At 47.8% G+C, this 25,997-nt stretch overlaps 2 protein-coding genes across 2 annotated transcripts in view; one reads left to right on the top strand and one right to left on the bottom strand.

Moving 5' to 3' along the window:
• LOC123766080 (extracellular matrix organizing protein FRAS1) overlaps nucleotides 1-25,997 on the bottom strand; it is a 368,121-nt gene that overhangs the window by 243,906 nt on the left and 98,218 nt on the right. The gene's annotated exons all lie outside the window — the stretch shown is intronic.
• Nucleotides 14,076-14,786, top strand: LOC138351665 (uncharacterized). The gene has a single exon (XM_069303680.1). It carries the CDS (start codon nucleotides 14,076-14,078, stop codon nucleotides 14,784-14,786), a length of 711 nt encoding a protein of 236 aa, XP_069159781.1.

The following is a 25,997-nucleotide window of genomic DNA, read 5'->3' on the forward strand; positions in this document are numbered from 1 at the left end:
AGTTGCGTTGCTCCTTCTGGGAGTATGGGTTCGAGTCACTTCTGGGGTGTGAGTTTTCAGTCGCATATAGTTTGTAAGGAAGGTGCGCAAAGGGCAGTTTTAAAACACTGACGAATTAAACAGTTGAAGATGGAAAACGCCGCCACCATTACCAGCACAGGTTGTGTGGGACTCAGTAGGACCAGAGGCAGGCCTGGGAGACCTGCAGCGTCGACAGCTGAAACAACACGACCAAGATTAATACCATAGGCCTTCGTGACGACCATGTCAACACCAGAGGGACCCCAGAGGGACCCCAGAGGTACCCCAGAGGTACCCCAGAGGGGCCCCAGAGGGGCCCCAGAGGGGCTCACCACAGGATATGGTCAAGGTCCTACTCGGACCTTGACCATACTACCGGTGATGCACTGTCAACCTGCTTATGAAGACCTTTACCAACATCAAGCGAAATGTCTTAAAAGACACGAAAGTTGTCTATGGCTTTACACGCCCACTTAGGAACTGTCAGCCCCAACGGTATCAATATACAGGCAAGACAACAAAATGTGCTCGAAAGCACCTGACAATGCACAAACGTTGCTCGATAAAAGATCACATAATTTCTAAATACACAGTCCCAGAAATGAAATTACTCAGCACCGCTACTGTGCCAGGTTAGTCCACTACGGGCTCACCATAGCCCGTGCTACTTGCCCCGCTCCTGTGCCAGGTAAGTTACGGGCTCACCATAGCCCGTGCTACTTGGAACTTGTTCCGAATAGCTGAATCTATAACAACAACATCTAAATACAACTAGACCATCACCATTGATATCCTGGCCAACAACCCCGAAATAATCGACAGACACAACTACAATGGAAGATTAGACATAACCGAAGGAATACATATTAAACACTCGTCCATCGTCATCCAGCTTACAATGAGGTACACCTGGGGCCAGATTCACGAAGCAGTTACGCAAGTACTTACGAACGTGTACATCTTTCCTCAATCTTTGTCGGCTTTGGTTACATTTATTAAACAGTTTACAAGCATGAAAACTTCCCCATCAACTGTTGTTATTGTTATAAACAGCCTCCTGGTGCTTCGGAGCTCATTAACTGTGTAATAATTGTAAACAAAGCCGCCAAAGATTGAGAAAAGATGGACAGGTTCGTAAGTGCTTGCGTAACTGCTTCGTGAATCTGGCCCAATACCATCATGGAGACCAAGGCTTCCACTTCAGTGTCCATCAACTACACTTCGCAAGTAAGATAACCTCAAGTGCTCCTTAAATACAATACATAACACATTGAATTCTGCTTCCACTTTATTTGGAGTTGGATTTAGAAGATCGAGATGATCTTCTCGCATGCACAGTTCTACCTGGCACTGGGATTCGGGTCACAATTACCCAGCTTCTGGCATCTTGTGTCAGTTAGTGCCACCTCCAGGCACACCCACACGCACCCTGGCACGCCAGGCTATGCCACCTCTCACTTTTTAAAATGGGCCGAGTGAGATCGCAAATCTAACAGCACAATTTACCTGGATTCAGGTTCGTACATTCCTTTCTACAGCCCCAGCTGATATCAAGAGAACCAGCTGGTCCACCGGCCCCAGCTGACACACGCGGTCCAGCTGTTTACCCCCACAAGACATTTCGGGCCCAGGTGTGCGAGTGTGAAAGTAGAAAGTGCGACAGGCTGGTGGTATTTGGAGATAATCGTCAACTAACATACGCAACTAGTTTGCCTAAACAACCGCGCCCTCCTGTTAAGCAATAATTCATAGCCGAAACCGGGACTAGTGGTCCATACCGGGGTTGATGGGGGGTGGGGTGGGGGGTGGGGGGTAGGGGAGGGGGGAGTGAAGACCAGTAGCCACATGTTCCCGGCTCCCTACACCTGGCTCCTGCCCACGTTCGTGTCGTACTGGGGTAGTGAGGGCCAAGTGTGCTTTGTGTACCTGTCAACACTAGCTAGTGTAGAGCCTTTGTTGTATTGCTTTATCAAACATTAAAGGAAGAACGGGGGAGGGGAGAGGCAGGCAGACACGCACACACAAACACACACACACACACACACACACACACACACACACACACACACACACACACACACACACACACACACACACACACACACACACACACACACACACACACACACACACACACACACACACACACACACACACTTATGAGAAGAATCAAGAGAGATGATGATAGACAGAGACTACAGGATGACCTGGACAAGCTGGAGGAATGGTCTAGAAAATGGGCATTAAAGTTCAACTCAAGAAAGTGCAAAGTAATAAAATTAGGTGACGGGAGCAAAAGGCTGAACACAAGGTACCATCTGGGAGGTGAAATTCTGCAAGAGTTAAATAGAGAGAAAGATCTGGGGGTTGATATCACACAGAACCTGTCCCCAGAAGTCCACATCAAAAGGATATCATCAGTGGCATATGCTAGACTGGCCAACATAAGAACTATTTTTAGAAACTTGTGTAAGGAATCGTTCAGGATCCTGTATACAACTTATGTCAGACCAATTCTGGAATATGCAGCTCCAGCTTGGAGTCCATACATAGTTAAACACAAGACAAAGTTAGAGAAGATTCCGCGGTATGCCACCAGACTAGTCCCGGAACTGAGAGGTATGAGCTACGAAGAAAGGCTAAAGGAGCTGAAACTCACGTCCCTGGAAAACAGAAGAGTAAGGGGAGACATGATAACTACCTACAAAATTATCAGGGTAATTGACAGGGTGGACAAAGACAAACTCTGTAGCACTTGTGACACACGAACAAGGGGACACAGGTGTAAATTTAGTACCCAAATGAGCCACAAAGACATTAGAAAGAACTTTTTCAGTGTCAGATTAGTTAAGAGATGGAATGCACTAGGCAGTGATGTGGTGGAGGCTGACTCCATACACAGTTTCAAATGTAGATATGATAGAGCCCAGTTGGCCCAGGAATCTGTACATCAGTTGATTGACAGTTGAGAGGCGGGACCAAAGAGCCAGAGCTCAATCCCCGCAAGCACAACTAGGTGAGTACACACTAAATAGTGAGCATGTGGGCTGTATTAGGAGAGCGGATAGTGAAGGCTAACTCAAGCATGTATTCAAATATACATGTGTCACATTACAGCCTTAAATAAAGAAAATCAGAAGAGAAACTGAAACTTTTGACCTAACTTAATTACTCTCGAAACATAAACAGTTCCACAAGATTGGATTTAAGTTCACTTCTTTATTATGCACCCCATACCGTGGGTGGTGGTGGAAAGGGTTACAGAGGCACATAACTTGCAAAATGTCACCCCCCCCCCCACCCCATCCCCCCCACCCCACAAAAAAGGCCTAAAAATGCCACCACTTCGTAACTACCAAATGACTAACTTGACTTCAATAGTTGGTACATCCTTCGAAACAATCATTAGAGCTCAAATAATATGTTCACCATTTAGAGAGTCATTAACAAATTCTCCACTCCTTTCGTGGCAATCATAATACTCACGACGAAATCCAGACAGGAGACGCGATGTACGTGGATTTTAAGAAGGCATTTGATAATGTTCCTTATCCTTCAAAGGTAATGATACATAGTGACGCATAGACGCATGTGTATAGACTACTAAGATCGTTGAAACATTAGACACACACACACACACACACACACACACACACACACACACACACACGCGCGTGCGGGACATGATGTGCAGGACCAGCACCAAGAGAAGGAGAGGGCGTAGTTGGCAACTGGAGACTCAAGTGTGATAAGAGTGATGAAGTGGAGTGTATTACATTACCTGTTAATTAGAGTGAACCTCACACTCAATTTCAAGAAAAGATCAAGAAGGAAAAATAAAGATCAAGTCATTGCGTCAAAGTTACCACCAACTTAAGTAGGCGAGACCCCCCCCCACTCCCCCCCCCCCCCAGAACTCAAGTTAAGAATCGCAGACAAGTATAAAAATAATCACTTAAAAAAATAGCTTGGAACTATTTCCTATAAGCACTAAAGGTCATATAATGTTTCGTGGGGCAATAATTACTCCAAGTGTAGATGGTATCTGGTAATGAGGGGGCTGGGGCAGCGGCCCCCTCACCTCATGACCTCATAAGCCAATAGAAATATGATTGGTCCAAGTATATAATAATACCCACGCTGTCACCCGGAGTTAATACCAGGATTATGGTGCCTGACCCTGATAATACCTCACTATTAAGTCTTCTTGAACTCTCTCTCTCTCTCTTCTTTAACTTGTCCTTCTTCTTCTCCTTCTTCTCCAAATATTCTTTTCTCTCCTCTTCCATTACTTTTAATTCTCTACCTATCCTTTTTATTCTCTCCTTTCCTTTCCCCTCACTCTAGCTTCTCTCAACGCAGATCTGGACGTCAACATCTTGTTCAACCCTCCGTCTATCCACGCCATCCTTAACAGATGGATAGTTATCATTACGGTGAATGCCACTACCATCGTCAGCCACATACTAATCATTGTCATCATTCATCCAATCGGTCATTGTCATCATTCTCACAATCGTTAAACATCCGTCCACTTAGTCATCGCCACGATTCATCCATTTGTCCCTCATCAACCATCCACTCTGATACAATCATCCTTCAGCCACTCATCTGGCGTGGTCGTGGATCCACTTCCCCTCAGTCAACGACTCTCTTACACATAACATTCTTCCACCATCAACTAACATCAATCACCTCGGATCAGCACCAACCCCCACCCCCCTACACCTCTTCCCCAATCCCCTACCCATCTCCCCTTCCACCAGTCACTCTCCCCCGCACCCCCCTTCTTCCCTCACTTGTCTCTCCTATCACCCCCTCTTCCAATTCTGTCTATCCCCCCTCGCCCATCCTGTCTCCGCCTATCCAAATCTCTCCTCCTCCTCCCCCTTTCCTAGTGGTCATTAATTAAGTGGGGACGTTGTATGGAGTCAAACACACCATTAAAGGTGGTGAAGGTGATGCTTAACTCTCAGTGGTTTAAATACAAGAGTTTACATTCTTGTAAAGCCACTAGCACGCGTAGCGTTTCGGGCCGGTCCTTAATCCTATTGTTTATCTAGAACTGACTACGGGAAGTGAGATCAAACTCTCTGACCCTCGCCTAATAGCCTTCTTGGGTTATAATTTCACGGTCCCCCGTCTTTCGAAATCTTGGTCGAACCTGGTCCTAAAGTTGTGGATGGAGGTGGCTTCTACTGCTTCTTCCAGCCTAAAAAACTAACCTAACGTCGGGTTAACTATAGTTATATGATAGCATTTGATAGTGATATGTCAGTTGGGTTTCTCTGGACAGACAGACATCAACTTATGCGAGGGGAAATATATGGGTTATTGTTTACCTGTGACTCTGGTTTGGGCTTGTCTGGCAGCCAGCAGACGAAGGTTCGAGTCGTGTTTGTGACGGTAACAAGTGTTTTGTGTGTGTGTGTGTGTGTGTGTTGTGTGTGTGTGTGTGTGTGTGTGTGTCTGTGTGTGTGTGTGTGTGTGGGTGTGTGTGTGTGTGTGTGTGTGTGTGTGTGTGTGTGTTGTGTGTGTGTGTGTGTGTGTGCGTGTGTGTGTGTGCGTGTGTGTGTGTGTGTGTGTGTGTGTGTGTGTGTGTGTGTGTGTGTGTGCGTGTGTGTGCGTGTGTGTGTGTGTGTGTGTGTGTGTGTGTGTGTGTGTTGTGTGTGTGTGTGTGTGTGTGTGTGCGTGTGTGTGTGTGTGTGTGTGTGTGTGTGTGCGTGTGTGTGTGTGTGTGTGTGTGCGTGTGTGTGTGTGTGTGTGTGTGTGTGTGTGTGTGTGTGTGTGTGTGTGTGTGTGTGTGTGTGTGTGTGTGTGTGTGTGTGTGTGTGTGTGTGTGTGTGTGTGCGTGTGTGTGTGTGTGTGTGTGTGTGTGTGTGTGTGTGTGTGTGTGTGTGTGTGTGTGTGTGTGTGTGTGTGTGTGTGTGTGTGTGTGTGTGTGTGAAAAGTGCTCTCTACGTATATTTATAAAACTTCTATAGCGCAGATTACCGACCAAACCTTCGAGGAGTATTCATGTACAGCGCGTAAGATGCTTCTCTCTCTCTCTTGTCTCCTATGGAAGACTAAAGAGAGATCCATCTTACAAGTATCTCCCGCACAAGTCTCCCGTCCTTGGGAGACGAGAGGGACTTATTTTATTTGAGAAGTTCAAGATTTCTCCACATTTCCCACAATACTTGACCAGCCACGAGAGATAATGTGGGGCACCAGCTGTTCTCCTGGACGTAAATGTTCAGCATCATTGAACAAATCCACAAGGGCCGTGACGAGGATTCGAACCTGCGTCCGGGAGCATCCCAGTGTGGTAGAGGAGTAGTGTGATCTCTGTGTGTTCAGTATCATTATCCAACGTTATCAAACTGAATGTTGATTACTAGTATAGAGATTGTTGTTGTTCTAGATTCAGCTACTCAGAACAAAAAGTTCCAAGCAGCACGGGCTATGGTGAGCCCGTAAGTGGAAGCTCTTTGGAGCCATTATATATATATAGTATAGTACATATATATCATACCCACATATATATCAGTTGCCGTTATAGCAAAACGCATTATTAGTAAAAAGAGACATAGCAAAGGTGGCAGTGCCGAAGTTTTCCAATTTCAAATTCTATATTCCTTTACCCGCGAACAAAAATAAAAATAAAAAATGGAGACTTTACAAGTGGGTTCATTAGTGTTGAGGAGCGCCGGGAAGAGGTACATGGTCCCCAGCCTCGCAATATTGGTCTGAGAGGCCCGTGTGAGCCCATACATGGTGCCAGGGTGAGCCATACATGGTGCCAGGGTGAGCCATACATGGTGCCAGGGTGAGCCATACATGGTGCCTGGGTGAGCCATACATGGTGCCAGGGTGAGCCATACATGGTGCCAGGGTGAGCCATACATGGTGCCAGGGTGAGCCATACATGGTGCCAGGGTGAGCCATACATGGTGCCAGGGTGAGCCATACGTGGTGCCAGGGGTGAGCCATACATGGTGCCAGGGTGAGCCATACATGGTGCCAGGGTGAGCCATACATGGTGCCAGGGGTGAGTCATACATGGTGCCAGGGTGAGCCATACATGGTGCCAGGGTGAGCCATACATGGTGCCAGGGTGAGCCATACATGGTGCCAGGGTGAGCCATACATGGTGCCAGGGTGAACCATACATGGTGCCAGGGGTGAGTCATACATGGTGCCAGGGTGAGCCATACATGGTGCCAGGGTGAGCCATACATGGTGCTGGTGCCAGGGTGAGCCATACATGGTGCTGGTGCCAGGGTGAGCCATACATGGTGCCAGGGTGAGCCATACATGGTGCCAGGGGTGAGCCATACATGGTGCCAGGGTGAGCCATACATGGTGCCAGGGGTGAGCCATACATGGTGCCAGGGTGAGCCATACATGGTGCCAGGGTGAGCCATACATGGTGCCAGGGGTGAGTCATACATGGTGCCAGGGTGAGCCATACATGGTGCCAGGGTGAGCCATACATGGTGCCAGGGTGAGCCATACATGGTGCTGGTGCCAGGGTGAGCCATACATGGTGCCAGGGTGAGCCATACATGGTACTGGTGCCAGGGTGAGCCACACATGGTACACTGCAGCTTTGTTTAAGGTATTAAACACTTAACGAGTTCCGAAACACAACAACAATAACCTTGGGTTGTCTACTTTCCAAACTCGTAAACTGTTCAATAAATGTAAACAATGCCGTCATGACTAAGGACAGATCTACAGGTTTCGTAAGGGGGTTACGTCAGTGCTTAATGATCCCTGGTGCGGGTATAAGGCCTATAGTGCCCTGCAGCTGGCTTAATTACCCCCCCCTGCCACTTCCACTTTCACAACTGCTTCATCTGTAAAGTTTATTCTCCCTCCTTCCTCACCCCCTGACCCTTGACCCCTAGGCTAGGGAGGATCCTTTAAATAGATGATATATGTTTATACACGCATTACGGGGCTATTCATGCCCGTGCCTCCTCTTGGGCGGCTTAATCTTCATCAATCAATCAATCACACACATGTAATGTTTCCTTTGCATAGTTGAGGGTAAGATGACAAGAACTTTAACTGGAGGTTAAACTATCTTCACATATTTCTAACGGATACCAATGATGTCAACACGTGCCAGGTAATGTGTGGAGAGATGTCACGACACAACACCTGGGTGTTGTATCTATGACAGATGTCACCACACACAAGGCCTGGGTGTTGTATCTATGACAGATGTCACCACACAACACCTGGGTGTTGTATCTATGACAGATGTCACCACACACAAGGCCTCGGTGTTGTATCTATGACAGATGTCACCACACAACACCTGGGTGTTGTATCTATGACAGATGTCACCACACACAACACCTGGGTGTTGTATCTATGACAGATGTCACCACACACAAGGCCTCGGTGTTGTATCTATGACAGATGTCACCACACACAAGGCCTGGGTGTTGTATCTATGACAGATGTCACCACACACAAGGCCTGGGTGTTGTATCTATGACAGATGTCACCACACACAAGACCTGGGTGTTGTATCTATGACAGATGTCACCACATACAAGGCCTGGGTGTTGTATCTATGACAGATGTCACCACACACAAGACCTGGGTGTTGTATCTATGACAGATGTCACCACACACAAGGCCTGGGTGTTGTATCTATGACAGATGTCACCACACACAAGGCCTCGGTGTTGTATCTATGACAGATGTCACCACACACAAGGCCTGGGTGTTGTATCTATGACAGATGTCACCACACACAACACCTGGGTGTTGTATCTATGACAGATGTCACCACACACAACACCTGGGTGTTGTATCTATGACAGATGTCACCACACACAACACCTGGGTGTTGTATCTATGACATAAACTAGGAGATCCCCCGTAACTAAGCTCATTTGTCAAGTCGTAACACTCCGCATCAGAGATTGCTATTTGTTTTCAATAATCTGTTGAAGGACTTATATTAAATTTATATATTATCTTTTGCTATATCTGTATATCGACATAGGTCTGAGTTGTAAACGGTCCCAAACCCTAACCCATTTTCACTACAATCACCTTCTGTGGTTGATTGTTCAATAAATCACTGTTAAACATATCAATGATATGTTTAATAGATCTCTAACCCTGTCCATAGAGGACAGAAGAAAATGTATAATTAGCATTGTAAATGTGTGTGGCCACGTCTGTGATAGAAAATAATAATAATAATAATAATAATAATAATAATAATAATAATAATAATAATAATAATAATAATAATAATAATAATAATAATAATAATAAAACCCTCCCCGTCCCAATCACTCACCCCCTCCTCCTCAGCAGACAGTGTGACACAACAGTTCCCAGGATCTGCTTCCGTCACCTCTCCAACCTGAGCCCTCCAGTGTACACTCTGAGAACAGGAACACTCTTTTCAGAGTGTATTCTATCCCAAGATGGCAAGTGCAGACTAACATGCCTCACGCCCCTGAATGAGGACCGGGGAGATCATAGCATCATTATTGACATTAACTCTCCAACTTCATATAGTTTAGGGCACCCCCGTGCACTTATGTTAATAAAATAAATTATACATTCGTCCTCAGATTCTCTACGAATGAGAATTATCATCAATTGCTACGCAGTTATTCATTATACACTGGCGCCAACACGTAACACGTTCGGTTACGTTGTCATCGTTACGTCACGATTAATCCAATCACCTCCCAAGCGAACTTGATGACGTTCCATCCATTCCACAAATTACGTTCACGTTCAGGTAATTCACGTCCCACGTTTAACAGCGAAGATCGCTTCCTCTGCTAAACGCCTCACCAATCAAGAGGGTGGGGGGGTGGGGGGGAGGGCTTTTGTTGACGTTCTTAATCTGATTAGCTGTTGTTGAGAAGTCGTGAGAGATAAATGTTGGCCAATTTAAGCCAGGTCTTGAATTCTCAATACCTGCCTCATTAAATTATCTCCGCCTATTCAGGCTAAAGCTCCTACTCATACTCAATGTCCTATTCAGCTCAGAGATCCTATTGTGGGGTTCCTGATCCTATTGTGGATCCCTGATCCTATTGATATTTCAATACCCTATTGAGATTTAATTTTAGAGGGATGATCAAGCCTGCGTTCAGTTAAGATACGACACACTGCCGACTGTCGAACACTAAGCACTTCAGAATTTGGACTATTCGCAAATAACCATGAAAGAAGAAAACTATAATTAAAAAAAAAAGTAAAACTAAGACAGTATCTTTACCCTTCCTCGTACACACACACATATGTAGTTGAGAGGCGGGACCAAAGAGCCAAAGCTCAACTCCCGCAAGCACAAATAGGTGAGTACACACACACACACACACACACACACACACACACACACACACACACACACACACACAATTAGGTGAGTACACACACACACACACACACACACACACACACACACACACACACACACACACACACACACACAATTAGGTGAGTACACACACACACACACACACACACACACACACACACACACACACACACACACACACACACACACACACACACACACACACACGGCCGTGAGAAACAGAGACAACCCGCAGAGACCTTCACTACAACAAGTCCCTCTCCACCAGAGAACATAAACACGTCTAAAAAATGAACCCCCTCCTTCAAGTGTGTCTCAAGTAGGCACTCACCCCTTCCAAGTGCCTCTCCTCGCCGAAGAACATCCCACTAGGACCTCGAACCTACCTGGTGAACGAGAGAACATTGATTAGAGTAAAAGTACCTGGAGAACACCAGAACACTTATTTATATAAAAATAGTGATGAACAGATGAACAAAGATGCACGTCAGCTGTTTGCCGAAAGAACACCCGGGTCTTAGTAACTAGCGTAATTACTTTAGTAGTTATGGTAATTACTCTAGTAATTATGGTAATTACTAGAGTAATTATGGCTAGCAGTGTGTATACGTGTATGAAGATGGAGCTACGAGTGTATACCTGTATGAGGACGGAGCTACCAGAGTGCATGGAGCGACTACTAGTATATTAAGGAGTAAAAGGAAGCCGTAGATGGAAGGCACGTGTGTGGCTTGATGGGATGGATGGTGAGGGAAGGAGGGAGGGAGGGGGCGGCTGGGAGACTGGCAGACGGGTTATCTGGGGGGAGAAACACACAGTGGTACACCATTTGGTCACCATTTGGTCCAGGAGACATCTCTCGTCACGCAGGGTGCAGTTGCGCCTCCACAGATCTCCAGTATCATCTTTTGATACTGGTAATGGCTCGAAAGGGCCACCACTTACGGGCTATTCATGCCCGTGCCACCTCTTGGGTGGCTTAATCTTCATCAATCAATCATCACAGTGGTACCCAGAGGCCATCAGAGAATAGTACCGGCGGGTATTATTGGCTACCACGCGCCTGTTGTTATAGATTCAGCTACTCGGAACAAAAAGTTCCAAGTAACACGGGCTATGGTGAGCCCGTAGTGGACTTACCTGGCACAGGAGCGGGGCTGTACCACGTGCCTCACCGCTCCTCCCTTTATATCCCAGGAAGTTCCAGGTCGAAGAGACACAGCACCGCTCCTGTGCCAGGTAAGTCCACTACGGGCTCACCATAACCCGTGCTACCTGGAACTTTTTGTTCCGAGTGGCTGAATCTATAACAACAACAACATGTTTGGATGTACCACGTACAGGCTATTCGTGCCCGTGCCACCTCTTGGGTGGCTTAATCTTCATCAGTCCAATCAATCTACTCTTAATGCACGGAGGATGATTGATGATTGATTGATGAAGATTAAGCCACCCAAAAGGTGGCACGGGCATGAATAGCCCGTAGGTGGAGGCCCTTTTGAGCCATTACCAGTATCAATAGATGATACTGGAGATCTGTGGAGGTGCGACTGCACCCTGCGTGACGGGAGATGTCTTCCGTGTGGAGGATGAACTTTCTCGCCTACCTTAAGGTCAAACAGAAGGATTTGCGGAAAGACATTGATGACATAATTACCTGCTCAAACAGCCCATGACAGGACGAAACGCTATCATATATATATTCTTATATTTTATATATACATTTCATTCCAGTGTTTATATCCACACTTCACAAATATCATGTCTGTATTAAACATATAATGTTGAATATATTTGCAAGGTTCACTAACATGCAGCTTTAAAAAAATTATTGTAATAAAACTTGTAATGATTTAGTCATCTGAAAAAAATGTCATCACAGAAGAATGGATTTTTATGTGATTTTCTTTTCTTAAACGAACAAATCCACAAGGGCCGTGACGAGGATTCGAACCTGCGTCTGGAAGCATCCCAGACACTGCCTTAATCGACTGAGCTACGACAGGGTTAAAAGGGTTGAAACCGAAGTTCTACTGAACTTTCTTTTCTTAGTGACAGGCGCGACATTTAAGTATGGCGGCCGTGTTCCCGCCATGACCGCCCCGGTGTGGAGCTCCGTCCGCCACAGCTTATCATGAAGCCTGTCCGCGCATACAGGACCCGTTCGTGACCCCGCACATCGTCCCACACTGCTAGGTTACTGGGTGTACGTCAGACGTATACTGCAAGGTTACTGGGTGTACGTCAGACGTATACTGCAAGGTTACTGGGTGTACGTCAGACGTATACTGCAAGGTTACTGGGTGTACGTCAGACGTATACTGCTAGGTTACTAGGTGTACGTCAGACGTATACTGCAAGGTTACTGGGTGTACGTCAGACGCACACTGCAAGGTTACTGGGTGTACGTCAGTCTTACTTAGTCAAAACTTATCCTCCGGCCTTAAATAACTTATAAACGGCTGGAACGTCTTCAATTACTTAACATAATGAGTGCAAGAGTGAAGGCATTAGCTCAAAGTAATGCTAAACTTCAGAAGTGGATACATAGAAATAGAGGGAGAACAGAGAACATATACGGCACGCATAGACGCGATAAAACACCTAAATTATTGGGATCGTCTCAAAGCTCTCCAAATGTTCTCACTAGAAAGGAGACGAGAGAGATAACAAATAATATACACGTGGATAATACTGGAGGGCCAGGTCCCAAATTTACACAGTAAAATAACAACGTACTGGAGTGAACGATATGGAAGAAAATGCAGAATAGAACCAGTGAAGAGCAGAGGTGCCATAGACACAATCAGAGAACACTTTATAAACATCAGAGGTCCGCGGTTGTTGAACGTCCTCCCAGCGAGCATAAGAAATACTGTATTGCCGGAACAACCGTGGACATCTTCAAGAGAAAACAAGATTGTTTTCTTTAAGAAGTGCCGGACTAACCGGCCTGTGGTGGGTATGTGGGCCTGCGGGCCGCTCCAAGCAACAGCCTGGTGGACCAAGCTCCCACAAGTCAAGCCTGGCCTCGGGGCGGGTTTGAGGAGTAGAAGAACTCCCAGAACCGCATCAACCAGGTATCAAGCAGGAATACGTAAACACACCGAAGGGAAGGGAAGTATCAGGAGGAAAGCGCCAAGCCATTACGACTATATAGCACTGGGAAGGGATCAGGATAAGGATTTGGGGATGGGACGGGGCGGGGGGGGGGGGGGGGGAAGAAATGGCACCCAACCACTTGGACGGTCGGGGATTGAACGCCGACCTGCATGAAGCGAGACCGTCGCTCAAAACACACCAAAAAAGTCGCAAGTTATCAACCAATTTCCTATTTTGTTTTTATTGCCGTAAATTGATTTGTCTATCCCTTTTCTCTTTCTTCTGGCCGTTCTACCGCCATCTCGCCTCCCTACCAAGCAGGCAGGAACCGAACACTGCCGCCAGGTACTCTATACACCACAAGAGCTCCCCGGGAGAGGAGAGGACTTCCTTCACTCCTAATGACACCAAAGTGTAGTGCGTCCAAGCGGTGTGCTTGCGGCGAGGGCAGCAGGTGATGTGACCACTGCACGGTACCCTCCTCCCTCTTCCCTCCCTCCCTCCCAAGCACGACAAGCCCACCCTCCCAAGCACACCAAGCCCACCCTCCCAAGCACGCCAAGCCCATCCTCCCAAGCACGCCAAGCCCTCCCTTCCCATGCACGCCAAGCCCACCCTCCCAAGCACACCAAGCCCACCCTCCCAAGCACGACAAGCCCACCCTCCCAAGCACGCCAAGCCCACCCTCCCAAGCACACCAAGCCCACCCTCCCAAGCACACCAAGCCCACCCTCCCAAGCACGACAAGCCCACCCTCCCAAGCACGCCAAGCCCACCCTCCCAAGCACGCCAAGCCCACCCTCCCAAGCACGACAAGCCCACCCTCCCAAGCACGACAAGCCCACCCTCCCAAGCACGACAAGCCCATCCTCCCAAGCACACCAAGCCCACCCTCCCAAGCACGACAAGCCCACCCTCCCAAGCACGCCAAGCCCACCCTCCCAAGCACACCAAGCCCACCCTCCCAAGCACACCAAGCCCACCCTCCCAAGCACGACAAGCCCACCCTCCCAAGCACGACAAGCCCACCCTCCCAAGCACGCCAAGCCCACCCTCCCAAGCACACCAAGCCCACCCTCCCAAGCACGACAAGCCCACCCTCCCAAGCACGCCAAGCCCACCCTCCCAAGCACACCAAGCCCACCCTCCCAAGCACACCAAGCCCACCCTCCCAAGCACACCAAGCCCACCCTCCCAAGCACACCAAGCCCACCCTCCCAAGCGTGTCACGCAAGATACTGAGGGCAATACCCAACCTGGAAAAGGACAGACTTTAAAATTTGAGATAATTAGGCAAGAGGACGTATGAAGAAGCTGGAAACTTGAAACGAGCCAAATAATTGTAAGGAAATACTGGTACCCTGTACGGGCGGCCGGGTACCACCCTGTACGGGCGGCCGGGTACCACCCTGTACGGGCGGCCGGGTACCACCCTGTACGGGAGGCCGGGTACCACCCTGTATGGGAGGCCGGGTACCACCCTGTATGGGCGGCCGGGTACCACCCTGTACGGGAGGCCGGGTACCACCCTGTACGGGCGGCCGGGTACCACCCTGTACGGGAGGCCGGGTACCACCCTGTACGGGAGGCCGGGTACCACCCTGTACGGGCGGCCGGGTACCACCCTGTATGGGAGGCCGGGTACCACCCTGTATGGGAGGCCGGGTACCACCCTGTACGGGAGGCCGGGTACCACCCTGTACGGGCGACCGGGTACCACCCTGTACGGGCGGCCGGGTACCACCCTGTACGGGCGGCCGGGTACCACCCTGTATGGAAGGCCGGGTACCACCCTGTACGGGCGGCCGGGTACCACCCTGTATGGAAGGCCGGGTACCACCCTGTACGGGCGGCCGGGTACCACCCTGTATGGAAGGCCGGGTACCACCCTGTACGGGCGGCCGGGTACCACCCTGTATGGAAGGCCGGGTACCACCCTGTACGGGAGGCCGGGTACCACCCTGTATGGGAGGCCGGGTACCACCCTGTATGGGAGGCCGGGTACCACCCTGTATGGGAGGCCGGGTACCACACACAACTCCAGTCTGGAAAGTAAAAAAAAAACGCACCAGGTACAAGAGGGCAAGTTAGCGGAGCATAACGAGGTTGACCTCACACACAGAGATCACACTAACGTGATGCATCAAATGAACAAATCCACAAGGGCCGTGACGAGGATTCGAACCTGCGTCCGGGAGCATCCCAGACACTGCCTTAATCGACTGAGCTACGACAGGGTTAAAAGGGTTGAAACCGAAGTTCTACTGAACTTACTGGATCCCGAACTTACTTTTAACCCTGTCGTAGCTCAGTCGATTAAGGCAGTGTCTGGGATGCTCCCGGACACAGGTTCGAATCCTCGTCACGGCCCTTGTGGATTTGAGGTTGACCTCACTTACCCGTAGTCATTGTTCGGTAAGCACAGTTAGGTGGATAATGGGTGCTCACCTCACCATTTGGTCACCATTTGGTCCGGGAGACATCTCCCGTCACGCAGGGTGCAGTCACACCTCCACAGATCTCAAGTATCATCTCTTGATACTGGTAATGGCTCAAAAGGGCCACCACTTACGGGCTATTCATGCCCATGCCACCTCTTGGGTGGCTTAATCTTTATCATCAGGTGCTCACCTGGCTGTGCTTACGACAGTAGCGTTTCAGCTCTTGGGTTCCGCTTCCCAACTTTTAATTAAGTGATGTGAAAGTGCGTGAGATTTTTACAGCGAAGTGTTTATTGAAAGCAGCGACACGGGCCCTCAGACGAGCGCCTGGCCAGCCTCCCTCTACACATAAGAGAATCAAGACACACAAAACCGCCAGCCCCGCTCCTGTGCCAGGTAAGTCCACTACGGGGTCACCATAGCCCGTGCTGCTTACCCCGCTCCTGTGCCAGGTAAGTCCACTACGGGGTCACCATAGCCCGTGCTACTTGCCCCGCTCCTGTGCCAGGTAAATCCACTACGGGGTCACCATAGCCCGTGCTACTTGCCCCGCTCCTGTGCCAGGTAAGTCCACTACGGGCTCACCATAGCCCGTGCTACTTGCCCCACTCCTGTGCCAGGTAAGTTACGGGCTCACCATAGCCCGTGCTACTTGCCCCACTCCTGTGCCAGGTAAGTTACGGGCTCACCATAGCCCGTGCTACTTGCCCCGCTCCTGTGCCAGGTAAGTCCACTACGGGCTCACCATAGCCCGTGCTACTTGCCCCACTCCTGTGCCAGGTAAGTTACGGGCTCACCATAGCCCGTGCTACTTGCCCCGCTCCTGTGCCAGGTAAGTCCACTACGGGCTCACCATAGCCCGTGCTACTTGCCCCACTCCTGTGCCAGGTAAGTTACGGGCTCACCATAGCCCGTGCTACTTGCCCCGCTCCTGTGCCAGGTAAGTTACGGGCTCACCATAGCCCGTGCTACTTGCCCCGCTCCTGTGCCAGGTAAGTTACGGGCTCACCATAGCCCGTGCTACTTGCCCCACTCCTGTGCCAGGTAAGTTACGGGCTCACCATAGCCCGTGCTACTTGCCCCACTCCTGTGCGAGGTAAGTTACGGGCTCACCATAGCCCGTGCTACTTGCCCCACTCCTGTGCGAGGTAAGTTACGGGCTCACCATAGCCCGTGCTACTTGCCCCGCTCCTGTGCCAGGTAAGTTACGGGCTCACCATAGCCCGTGCTACTTGCCCCACTCCTGTGCGAGGTAAGTTACGGGCTCACCATAGCCCGTGCTACTTGCCCCACTCCTGTGCGAGGTAAGTTACGGGCTCACCATAGCCCGTGCTACTTGCCCCACTCCTGTGCGAGGTAAGTTACAGGCTCACCATAGCCCGTGCTACTTGCCCCACTCCTGTGCGAGGTAAGTTACAGGCTCACCATAGCCCGTGCTACTTGCCCCACTCCTGTGCGAGGTAAGTTACAGGCTCACCATAGCCCGTGCTACTTGCCCCGCTCCTGTGCCAGGTAAGTTACGGGCTCACCATAGCCCGTGCTACTTGGAACTTGTTCCGAGTAGCTGAATCTATAACAACAACAACAACACACAAAAATCACAATACATCATATGAACAAATCCACGAGGGAATTTCCATGTCGAGGCGCAATCGACAAAGGCGCGTCTGGGATCATCCGGACGTAGGTTCGAACCCTCATCACGGCCCTTGTGGATTTGTTCAGAATCATGACACACTGGCCCACAGTCAAAGGCTACGATCACTGTCTGCAGAGTACATCATAGTACCTCAAGGTACCCTGACACTCTCGGGTTTAAGGATTTGCCGATTGATTGATGATTGATGAAGATTAAGCCACCACAAGAGGTGGCACGGGCATGAGTAGCCAGCAAATGGTTGATGATTAGAGTGAATGTGATCTTTAGTCGTGAAAGGATATACTGTGTGCAGAGCGGAGGATTTGCCGATTGATTGATTGATGAAGATTAAGCCACCCAAGAGGTGGCACGGGCATGAGTAGTAAGGATTTGCCCACAATGAAGCAAGTTTATTTGGGACACTGCTCCTTCCCCCCCCCCCCCAGGATGGTGCTGTGGAGTCAACCATTTGGGATGACGTAGGGATGTGGCGGAGTGATCGCGATCACGGAACACACAGCAACACTCAGGAACACTCAGGAACACACAGAAACACACTGGAACACACAGAAACAAACATGAACACACAGAAACACACATAAACACACAGAAACAAACATGAACACACAGAAACACACATAAACACACTGGAACACACAGAAACAAACATGAACACACAGAAACACACATAAACAAACTGGAACACACAGGAACAAACATGAACACACAGAAACACACATAAACACACAGAAACACACAGAAACACACTGGAACACACAGAAACAAACATGAACACACAGAAACACACATAAACAAACTGGAACACACAGGAACACACAGGAACACACAGGAACAAACATGAACACACAGAAACACACATAAACACACAGAAACACACTGGAACACACAGAAACAAACATGAACACACAGAAACACACATAAACAAACTGGAACACACAGCAACACACAGGAACACTCAGGAACACACAGAAACACACTGGAACACACAGAAACAAACATGAACACACATAAACAAACTGGAACACACAGCAACACACAGGAACACTCAGGAACACACAGGAACACACAGGAACACACAGGAACAAACATGAACACACAGAAACACACATAAACAAACTGGAACACACAGGAACACACAGGAACAAACATGAACACACAGAAACACACATAAACAAACTGGAACACACAGCAACACACAGGAACACTCAGGAACACACAGAAACACACTGGAACACACAGAAACAAACATGAACACACAGAAACACACATAAACAAACTGGAACACACAGGAACACACAGGAACAAACATGAACACACAGAAACACACATAAACACACAGAAACACACTGGAACACACAGAAACAAACATGAACACACAGAAACACACAGAAACAAACTGGAACACACAGGAACACACAGGAACACACAGGAACAAACATGAACACACAGAAACACACATAAACACACAGAAACACACTGGAACACACAGAAACAAACATGAACACACAGAAACACACATAAACACACAGGAACACACAGAAACAAACTGGAACACACAGAAACAAACATGAACACACAGAAACACACATAAACACACAGGAACACACAGAAACAAACTGGAACACACAGAAACAAACATGAACACACAGAAACACACATAAACACACAGGAACACACAGAAACAAACAGGAACACACAGGAACACACAGCGTTCTGCTGTATAGCTTTAAGACTCACGTTATAATATATTTAATATACTGGAAGTGAAGAGGCCCAGGCATTTATATGTATAAAATAAAAGTTATTTAAAATGTTTATACAGCATTAGTGAGAAAGCCTTGTTTATTCTCACTATAACAACGTCTCCGTGCTATGGTGTTATTGTGACAATCTCCTCTGTCACAATAACACAATGTGTTATATTAGTGAATAGCAAGCATTTCATATAATAATAAATAGCAATTATTAGAATGGAATAGCAATACTAATTAATAGCAAGATGATGACCAGACCACACACTAGAAATTGAAGAGACGACGACGTTTCGGTCCGTCCTGGACCATTCTCAAGTCGATTGTGTGATTCACACAATCGACTTGAGAATGGTCCAGGACGGACCGAAACGTCGTCATCTCTTCAATTTCTAGTGTGTGGTCTGGTCATCATACTTCAGCCACGTTATTGTGACTCATCGCCTGCATAATAGCAAGATCCTGATCTTGTGCTCAGGATCTGGCGCTCAGGAACATGTGCTCAGGATCTCTAGGAACGTCCCGAGGCGACGTGCGACGGTTCGATCCCATTGTATACCCACAAATCAAATCTAATCAGATCAAAAACTTGATTCACAAATGATTGTACATCTATAATTGGGAAAGTTTACATACAAATTACAGTCCATTAATTAATGAGTCCATTAATTAGTCCATTATAATGACAGACTGTATATAGACTGTAATACATATAGCCTATTATGTAAACTTGTATGTATGTAAACTTTTCCAATTATAAATGTACAACCATTTTGTGAATAAAGCTTTTAATCTGATTAGATTTGACTTGTGGGTATACCACGGGATCGAACCGTCGGCCGGCCTCAGCACACTCCTAGAGATCCGTCACGCTCTTGTGTTTCATTAATGTTCTTGAGGAGTCATCTGGTTTACCCGCAGGGAAGTACTAATGGACGGGCGACAATACTCAGAATATAACAGCCGTTCTTAAAGATAATTAAGGATAAAAAGAATTACAGCATTTAATTGATCTGATTAAATGTTTCGTGTATGTTAATGCTTCATTGTTATTGTTGCGTATTTGTTCCAAACTCTTGCAATGTTATTTGAATTTTTCAGTGAACCCTGATCAACCAGGCTGTAACTCATACGTCAGGCTGCGAGCAGCCGCGTCCAACAGCCTGGTTAATCAGTCCAGCAACCAGGAGGCCTCGTCGACGACCGGGCCGCGGGGACACTAAGCCCCGGAAGCACCTCAAGGTAACCCCAAGGTAACCCGATGTCCTTTCTATGATTTTGAATGTTGCTAAATTTGCTTGTGTTCTAAGAATATAGATTCATTATTTTCGAAAGAATAAGATTAGTTAAACAAATTGTTTCTGTCAGTAATTATACAGAAGATGTTATGTTATTTTAACTATAAATCATTCTTATTGAGGGCAGTGTTTGTTGTGATGATTTATTGTACTTAGAACTGTTTCCCCACACCAACTCATCTGAAGCCTAACACTCTGTTTATACGGGTGTGGACACCTGTATGTGTCTCTCTCTCTCTCTCTCTCTCTCTCTCTCTCTCTCTCTCTCTCTCTCTCTCTCTCTCTCTCTCTCTCTCTCTCTCTCTCTCTCTCTCTCTCTTTGTGAGAAGTGAGAGAGATGTGAGAAGTGACGGCCTGCCCAGCTGCCCACACAGCCATCGCTCCCAATTATGCGTGACTGATGCTTCCTGGCGGCCCACCCGCGCCTCCCTCCCATAAAGAGACGTCTACGGCTGCAAAAACGCCAATAATCCGGGTTTAAGTGTCAGAAGCATCTGGGACTGTCGTGGAGAATCCGAATTTTATGTGGCACAATTGTCGGTAGATCGCGTAAAACGTCATGTTGTTGAAACGTCTTAACTCTGAAAGTTTATTTTCGTTATAAGGATTTCCTATAGTTATATCGAGGATGATTATACAGTCGAAAAATAGTCACTAAATGACCACTTGTGTCTCGCTGACATCTTGAAACGTCGATGAATCCGCGCCAAGCTGAACAAAAACGATCACAACGCTCATGATGCGTTACAGAAACGACAAGGTGTAGTATTTATGCCTGGCAAAAACCTCAAGGTATTTAGTACACCCGTGTTTACACGAACATCTGTGTTTGTCGGTCATGCGCCCAGGATGCAAAACGCCGTTAAAATCCGGATTTAGCTTTTGTTTTGCTGTTGTGTCGCAATATTATTATTTGTGTTGTAAGAACGTTGGGAGGTAATCTGATGTTCGCCAGAATGTGTCAGAGTCATCACCTGTGTGTCAAGGAACACCTGAGTGTCAACGAGGGTCACCTGGGTGTCAACGAGGGTCACCTGGGTGTCAATGAGCGTCATCTGGGTGTCAATGAGCGTCATCTGGGTGTCAGTGATGGTCACCTGGAAGAATGCTCACCTACGCCTGGATGTGGATTTAAGAACTAAGCTTCAAACCGGTTCCCTGGAACTGCAGGAAGCACTCTGCATGTCCACGACCGCAGTATACAGTGTCTTTGTGCTTGTATGCAAATGTTTCTGCATTAGCGTAAGCTTCCGTGTGTGCGCGTGCATATTCGTCTGCTCATATCTACCGTGAGGTCGCACCCGCGTGCATGTGCGCCTGTGTTCCCAAGTGCGTTGACGAAGAAGACAATACCTTACTATAGCAATGTTTGGGCCGTCAGCTGGAACGCATCCACTTTCAGATCCCAGGTCTCCCCTTTGAGGTAAACCGAAGCCGAGGTCAGTTTACAGGTACCAGACACAAGAGGCAGACGAGGCTGCGCGGGAAATCTGATCTTTATGGCGGGAAAAAGTAGAGACCACTTTGATAAACACTCTCCAATTTCCGAATTAAGATGTAATTATATACGCCGCCGATTGTATCTTCCAATGTGTACGTTCTTAACAGAGCGGAAGATTTATGCAGATTTTTTTTAAACTTTAATAATTTAAAAAAAAAAGGAAATGGTAAAATTTCTCATCAAATTTTCATTTCTTATTCAGAATACCCCATAAAGTTTCTCCTTTATTATTTGTATGTATATTTTTGTTTTTAACTTATCTACATCTTCTCAAATGCTGCAATCGCCAGTCTTAAGTTTTGGTGTATATATCTTGGCGCCAGAAGGGAGGAGGAGGGGCGGGCGGGAGGTAGCCTGTTATGGCGTGTGCTCCCTTGTTGTTCAGTCCTCCGCTAGCGTGAGCCCTCGCGGTGATTATGCCTGCCCGTAAGTGTGCGTTCTTTGCTGTTTGTCCTTCCATGAGCGTGCGTTCTTGTTGTTTGTGCGTTCTCATTATGTATGTATGCGTATTCTTGTTGTTTGTGCGTGTGTGCGTTCTCATTTGTGTGTATGCGTGTTCTTATTGTTTGTGTGTGCGTTCTCATTATTTGTGCGTGTGCGTTTTTGTTTGTGCGTGTGTGCGTTCTTGTTGTTACGCATATTTGCAATTGTCCGAGTGGTTGAGTTTCTTATAGTGCACTTACCTACAAGTGTCTGTTGGGCTGAATCTCGACTCTTGGGCTCTGTCTACTGTTAGCGCTTATCTCACGCAACTTTTCTATTTTCCCTGCGTCTTAGTACACATCAGGGACTGTGATTTTCCTAACAGGGGAAAGGCTTCGTAAGAGTGCAGAAGCCTCTCTACCTTCACTCTCATATAGGCATTTATAATTTTGCTTTTCGTTAATAACCAATTTTTAATCATCTCACCTTTTTTTTAACCGTCTCACCTTTTTCAATATTTTTTTCCTTCGCTGGAATGTACGTTATTGGTCTCTTGTAGTTAGATAATCACCCTAATTAACCCGTGTTTCGCTTGGGCGTGCCCTCCCAGGACGAAATGGTCGATTACCTCACTTGTAATCAAGTAATTGGGCAGTTCGTCACGTCGGGGTATTTTAGTACTTTCTGATAGAAACTCCAATCACCTTGTTGTCTACTGTGCCGCCATTTGTTTCACCCATCCATGAAATATCAGGGATCAGTGTCTCAGGTGCTTAATTGTCCAGTTGAATCATTTTCTTGTTTTGAAGTCGTTGCAACAATGGCCGCTTGATCAGTTCAGTGTTCCCCCTATCACAGTCTCCATAAACCTTTCCCTATGCTTCCCACAAGTGAACTTTCTATAAATTGAAGATTTTTTGTAAATATATCTTATGTCTTTTCCCTTTGTTATTAAACCTTCATTGTTCTTTCTGGTGGCTGCCTTTACAACTGGAGTGGTGCCTCCCGCAGGACTGTCAGTAGCCTCGCCCGTCTTAGGTAGTGTATAAGCTGGTGTTTGTGAGTAGTCTGTTCCATCACCACCATCTTCGTCTCCTGCGGGGCCTGTGCCGCCACCTGCTGCCTCACTTGCTTCTCCCATCACCAGGTTACTTGCCTCTTTTTAAACCATTTCTATTAATGTTTTCAATTGTTTCATTTTGATGTGCTACCTACGTACCTACCTACCTAGCTGCTGTTCCTGTGAATTTACCTCTCCTCCCACAGCTTGTTCTCCAGGGCTTCTCTCCTCCCACAGCTTGTCCTCCAGGGCTTCTCTCCTCCCACAGCTTGTCCTCCAGGGCTTCTCTCCTCCCACAGCTTGTCCTCCAGGGCTTCTCTCCTCCCACAGCTTGTCCTCCAGGGCTTCTCTCCTCCCACAGCTTGTCCTCCAGGGCTTCTCTCCTCCCACAGCTTGTCCTCCAGGGCTTCCCTGCTCCTGCAGCTATGGCCGGCAATGCCTACTGAGAAGTGCATCCTTAATGTTAGTGTAGAGGTAATGTGTGCGCGTCCGTGTGTCCATACCCCGTGGGGTTAAGGGTTACTCATACCCCGTGGGGTTAAGGGTTACTCATACCCCGTGTGGTTACGGGTTACTCATACCCCGTGTGGTTAAGGGTTACTCATACCCCGTGTGGTTAAGGGTTACTCATACCCCGTGTGGTTAAGGGTTACTCATACCCCGTGTGGTTAAGGGTTACTCATACCCCGTGTGGTTAAGGGTTACTCATACCCCGTGTGGTTAAGGGTTACTTATACCCCGTGTGGTTAAGGGTTACTCATACCCCGTGTGGTTAAGGGTTACTCATACCCCGTGTGGTTAAGGGTTACTCATACCCCGTGGGGTTAAGGGTTACTCATGCCACAGCTTGTCACCTGCTTGATGGCACGCCAGCTGTCGAGTATCCTCCAGCTTGCTATTAAGCGTAAACATTCCCTGGCCGCCAGGAGAGGAGTGCGAGAGATAAGGGGCAGAGGAGGCCTCTTCATTATAAGACAACGGGGCTGACTGACACTCGCCCCCCACCCCACTCCATTCGTTATCGTTCATGGCTGGGGGGTGGCGTGATGTTATCGCAGCAGTACATATGGAAGATAGCCAACACTCGCTCCCTCCTTCCTTGAGAACGATTTCCAAGCGCCTCAACCTGATTTAGTACGTAGTGTGTGGCATGGAACACGACTGTTGTTGGTGTAATGCATTCCTCTTTTTCTTTTTTAGATCAACTGCCATCAATGAAATTCTACAATTTTGACCTTTCATAAAGCCTTATAATTCCATTCCACCTTATGCGTACCCAAGTTCCCGCTACAGGTCAGCCTATGTCTCATGTCCAGTACCTGGTGTAAGTCTGGATATTCTCTCGTGATCCATCTGTCCGCACACCTCCAACAATCATTCCGTTTCTCTTTGACCTCAGACTCATTACCCCATCACCGATGATCGACACCCCAATGAAACCTTAAGTGTGCCTTCACAAGTCTCAAGAATGACTGACTGACTTGACTGACTGACTGACACTGTTTCTTCTCTCCATTTCCCCCTTACTGTCACTTTTGCTCTTCCTCCTTCGCTCGCCTCAAGAGGTCCTTGAGAGGCTACATCTTAGATGGGCTGGGAGAATTATACTAATATGGCCGAGGGGTTCATCCATCACAGACGAAACACATCAGCTCAAGATGACACAGATAGAGGCACGCGAAGACTCTCTCCTAGTCCACCGTGAGGCGACTGATATGCGACTTTAGCCATGAGTCAGCCAAGGATTCAGCTATGAGTCAACATCGTATTCTGCCGTGAGTCAACTTCATATGCAGTCATGAGACAACTAAAGACTGTGAAATCCAATCTATTTTGCTTTATCTCCATCGTAGACAAAATGGCCTCCAATGCGACTTCAGAGGATAACTTGTGATATCTAACACTAATAAATTCAGAAATAATATAAGGGCATTCAGTATATAAATATTTCTTGAGTCGCCCGTGGTTCTTCCCTAAGGGCCGCCTTACCAACACTGGCCACCAGTTAAACTAAGACAGTTCCCCGCGAAGTCTCGAGACTGAAATGATTCAAGAAGTGTAACTAATCACCAAGCAGTCTCTAACTCCCCATCACTAGCTCTCTGGTGGGAGTGGGCGTCAGGTCGCCCATCAGGGAGGTCTCTAGTGGGAGTGGGCGTCAGGTCGCCCATCAGGGAGGTTTCTAGTGGGAGTGGGCGCCTGGTCACCCATCAGGGATCTAGTGGGAGTGGGCGTCAGGTCACCCATCAGGGAGGTCTCTAGTGGGAGTGGGCGTCAGGTCACCCATCAGAGAGGTCTCTAGTGGGAGTGGGCGTCAGGTCACCCATCAGGGAGGTCTCTAGTGGGAGTGGGAGTCAGGTCGCCCATCAGGGAGGTTTCTAGTGGG

The sequence above is a fragment of the Procambarus clarkii genome, chromosome 5 (genome assembly GCF_040958095.1).
Source record: "Procambarus clarkii isolate CNS0578487 chromosome 5, FALCON_Pclarkii_2.0, whole genome shotgun sequence".
Lineage (NCBI taxonomy): Eukaryota > Metazoa > Arthropoda > Malacostraca > Decapoda > Cambaridae > Procambarus > Procambarus clarkii.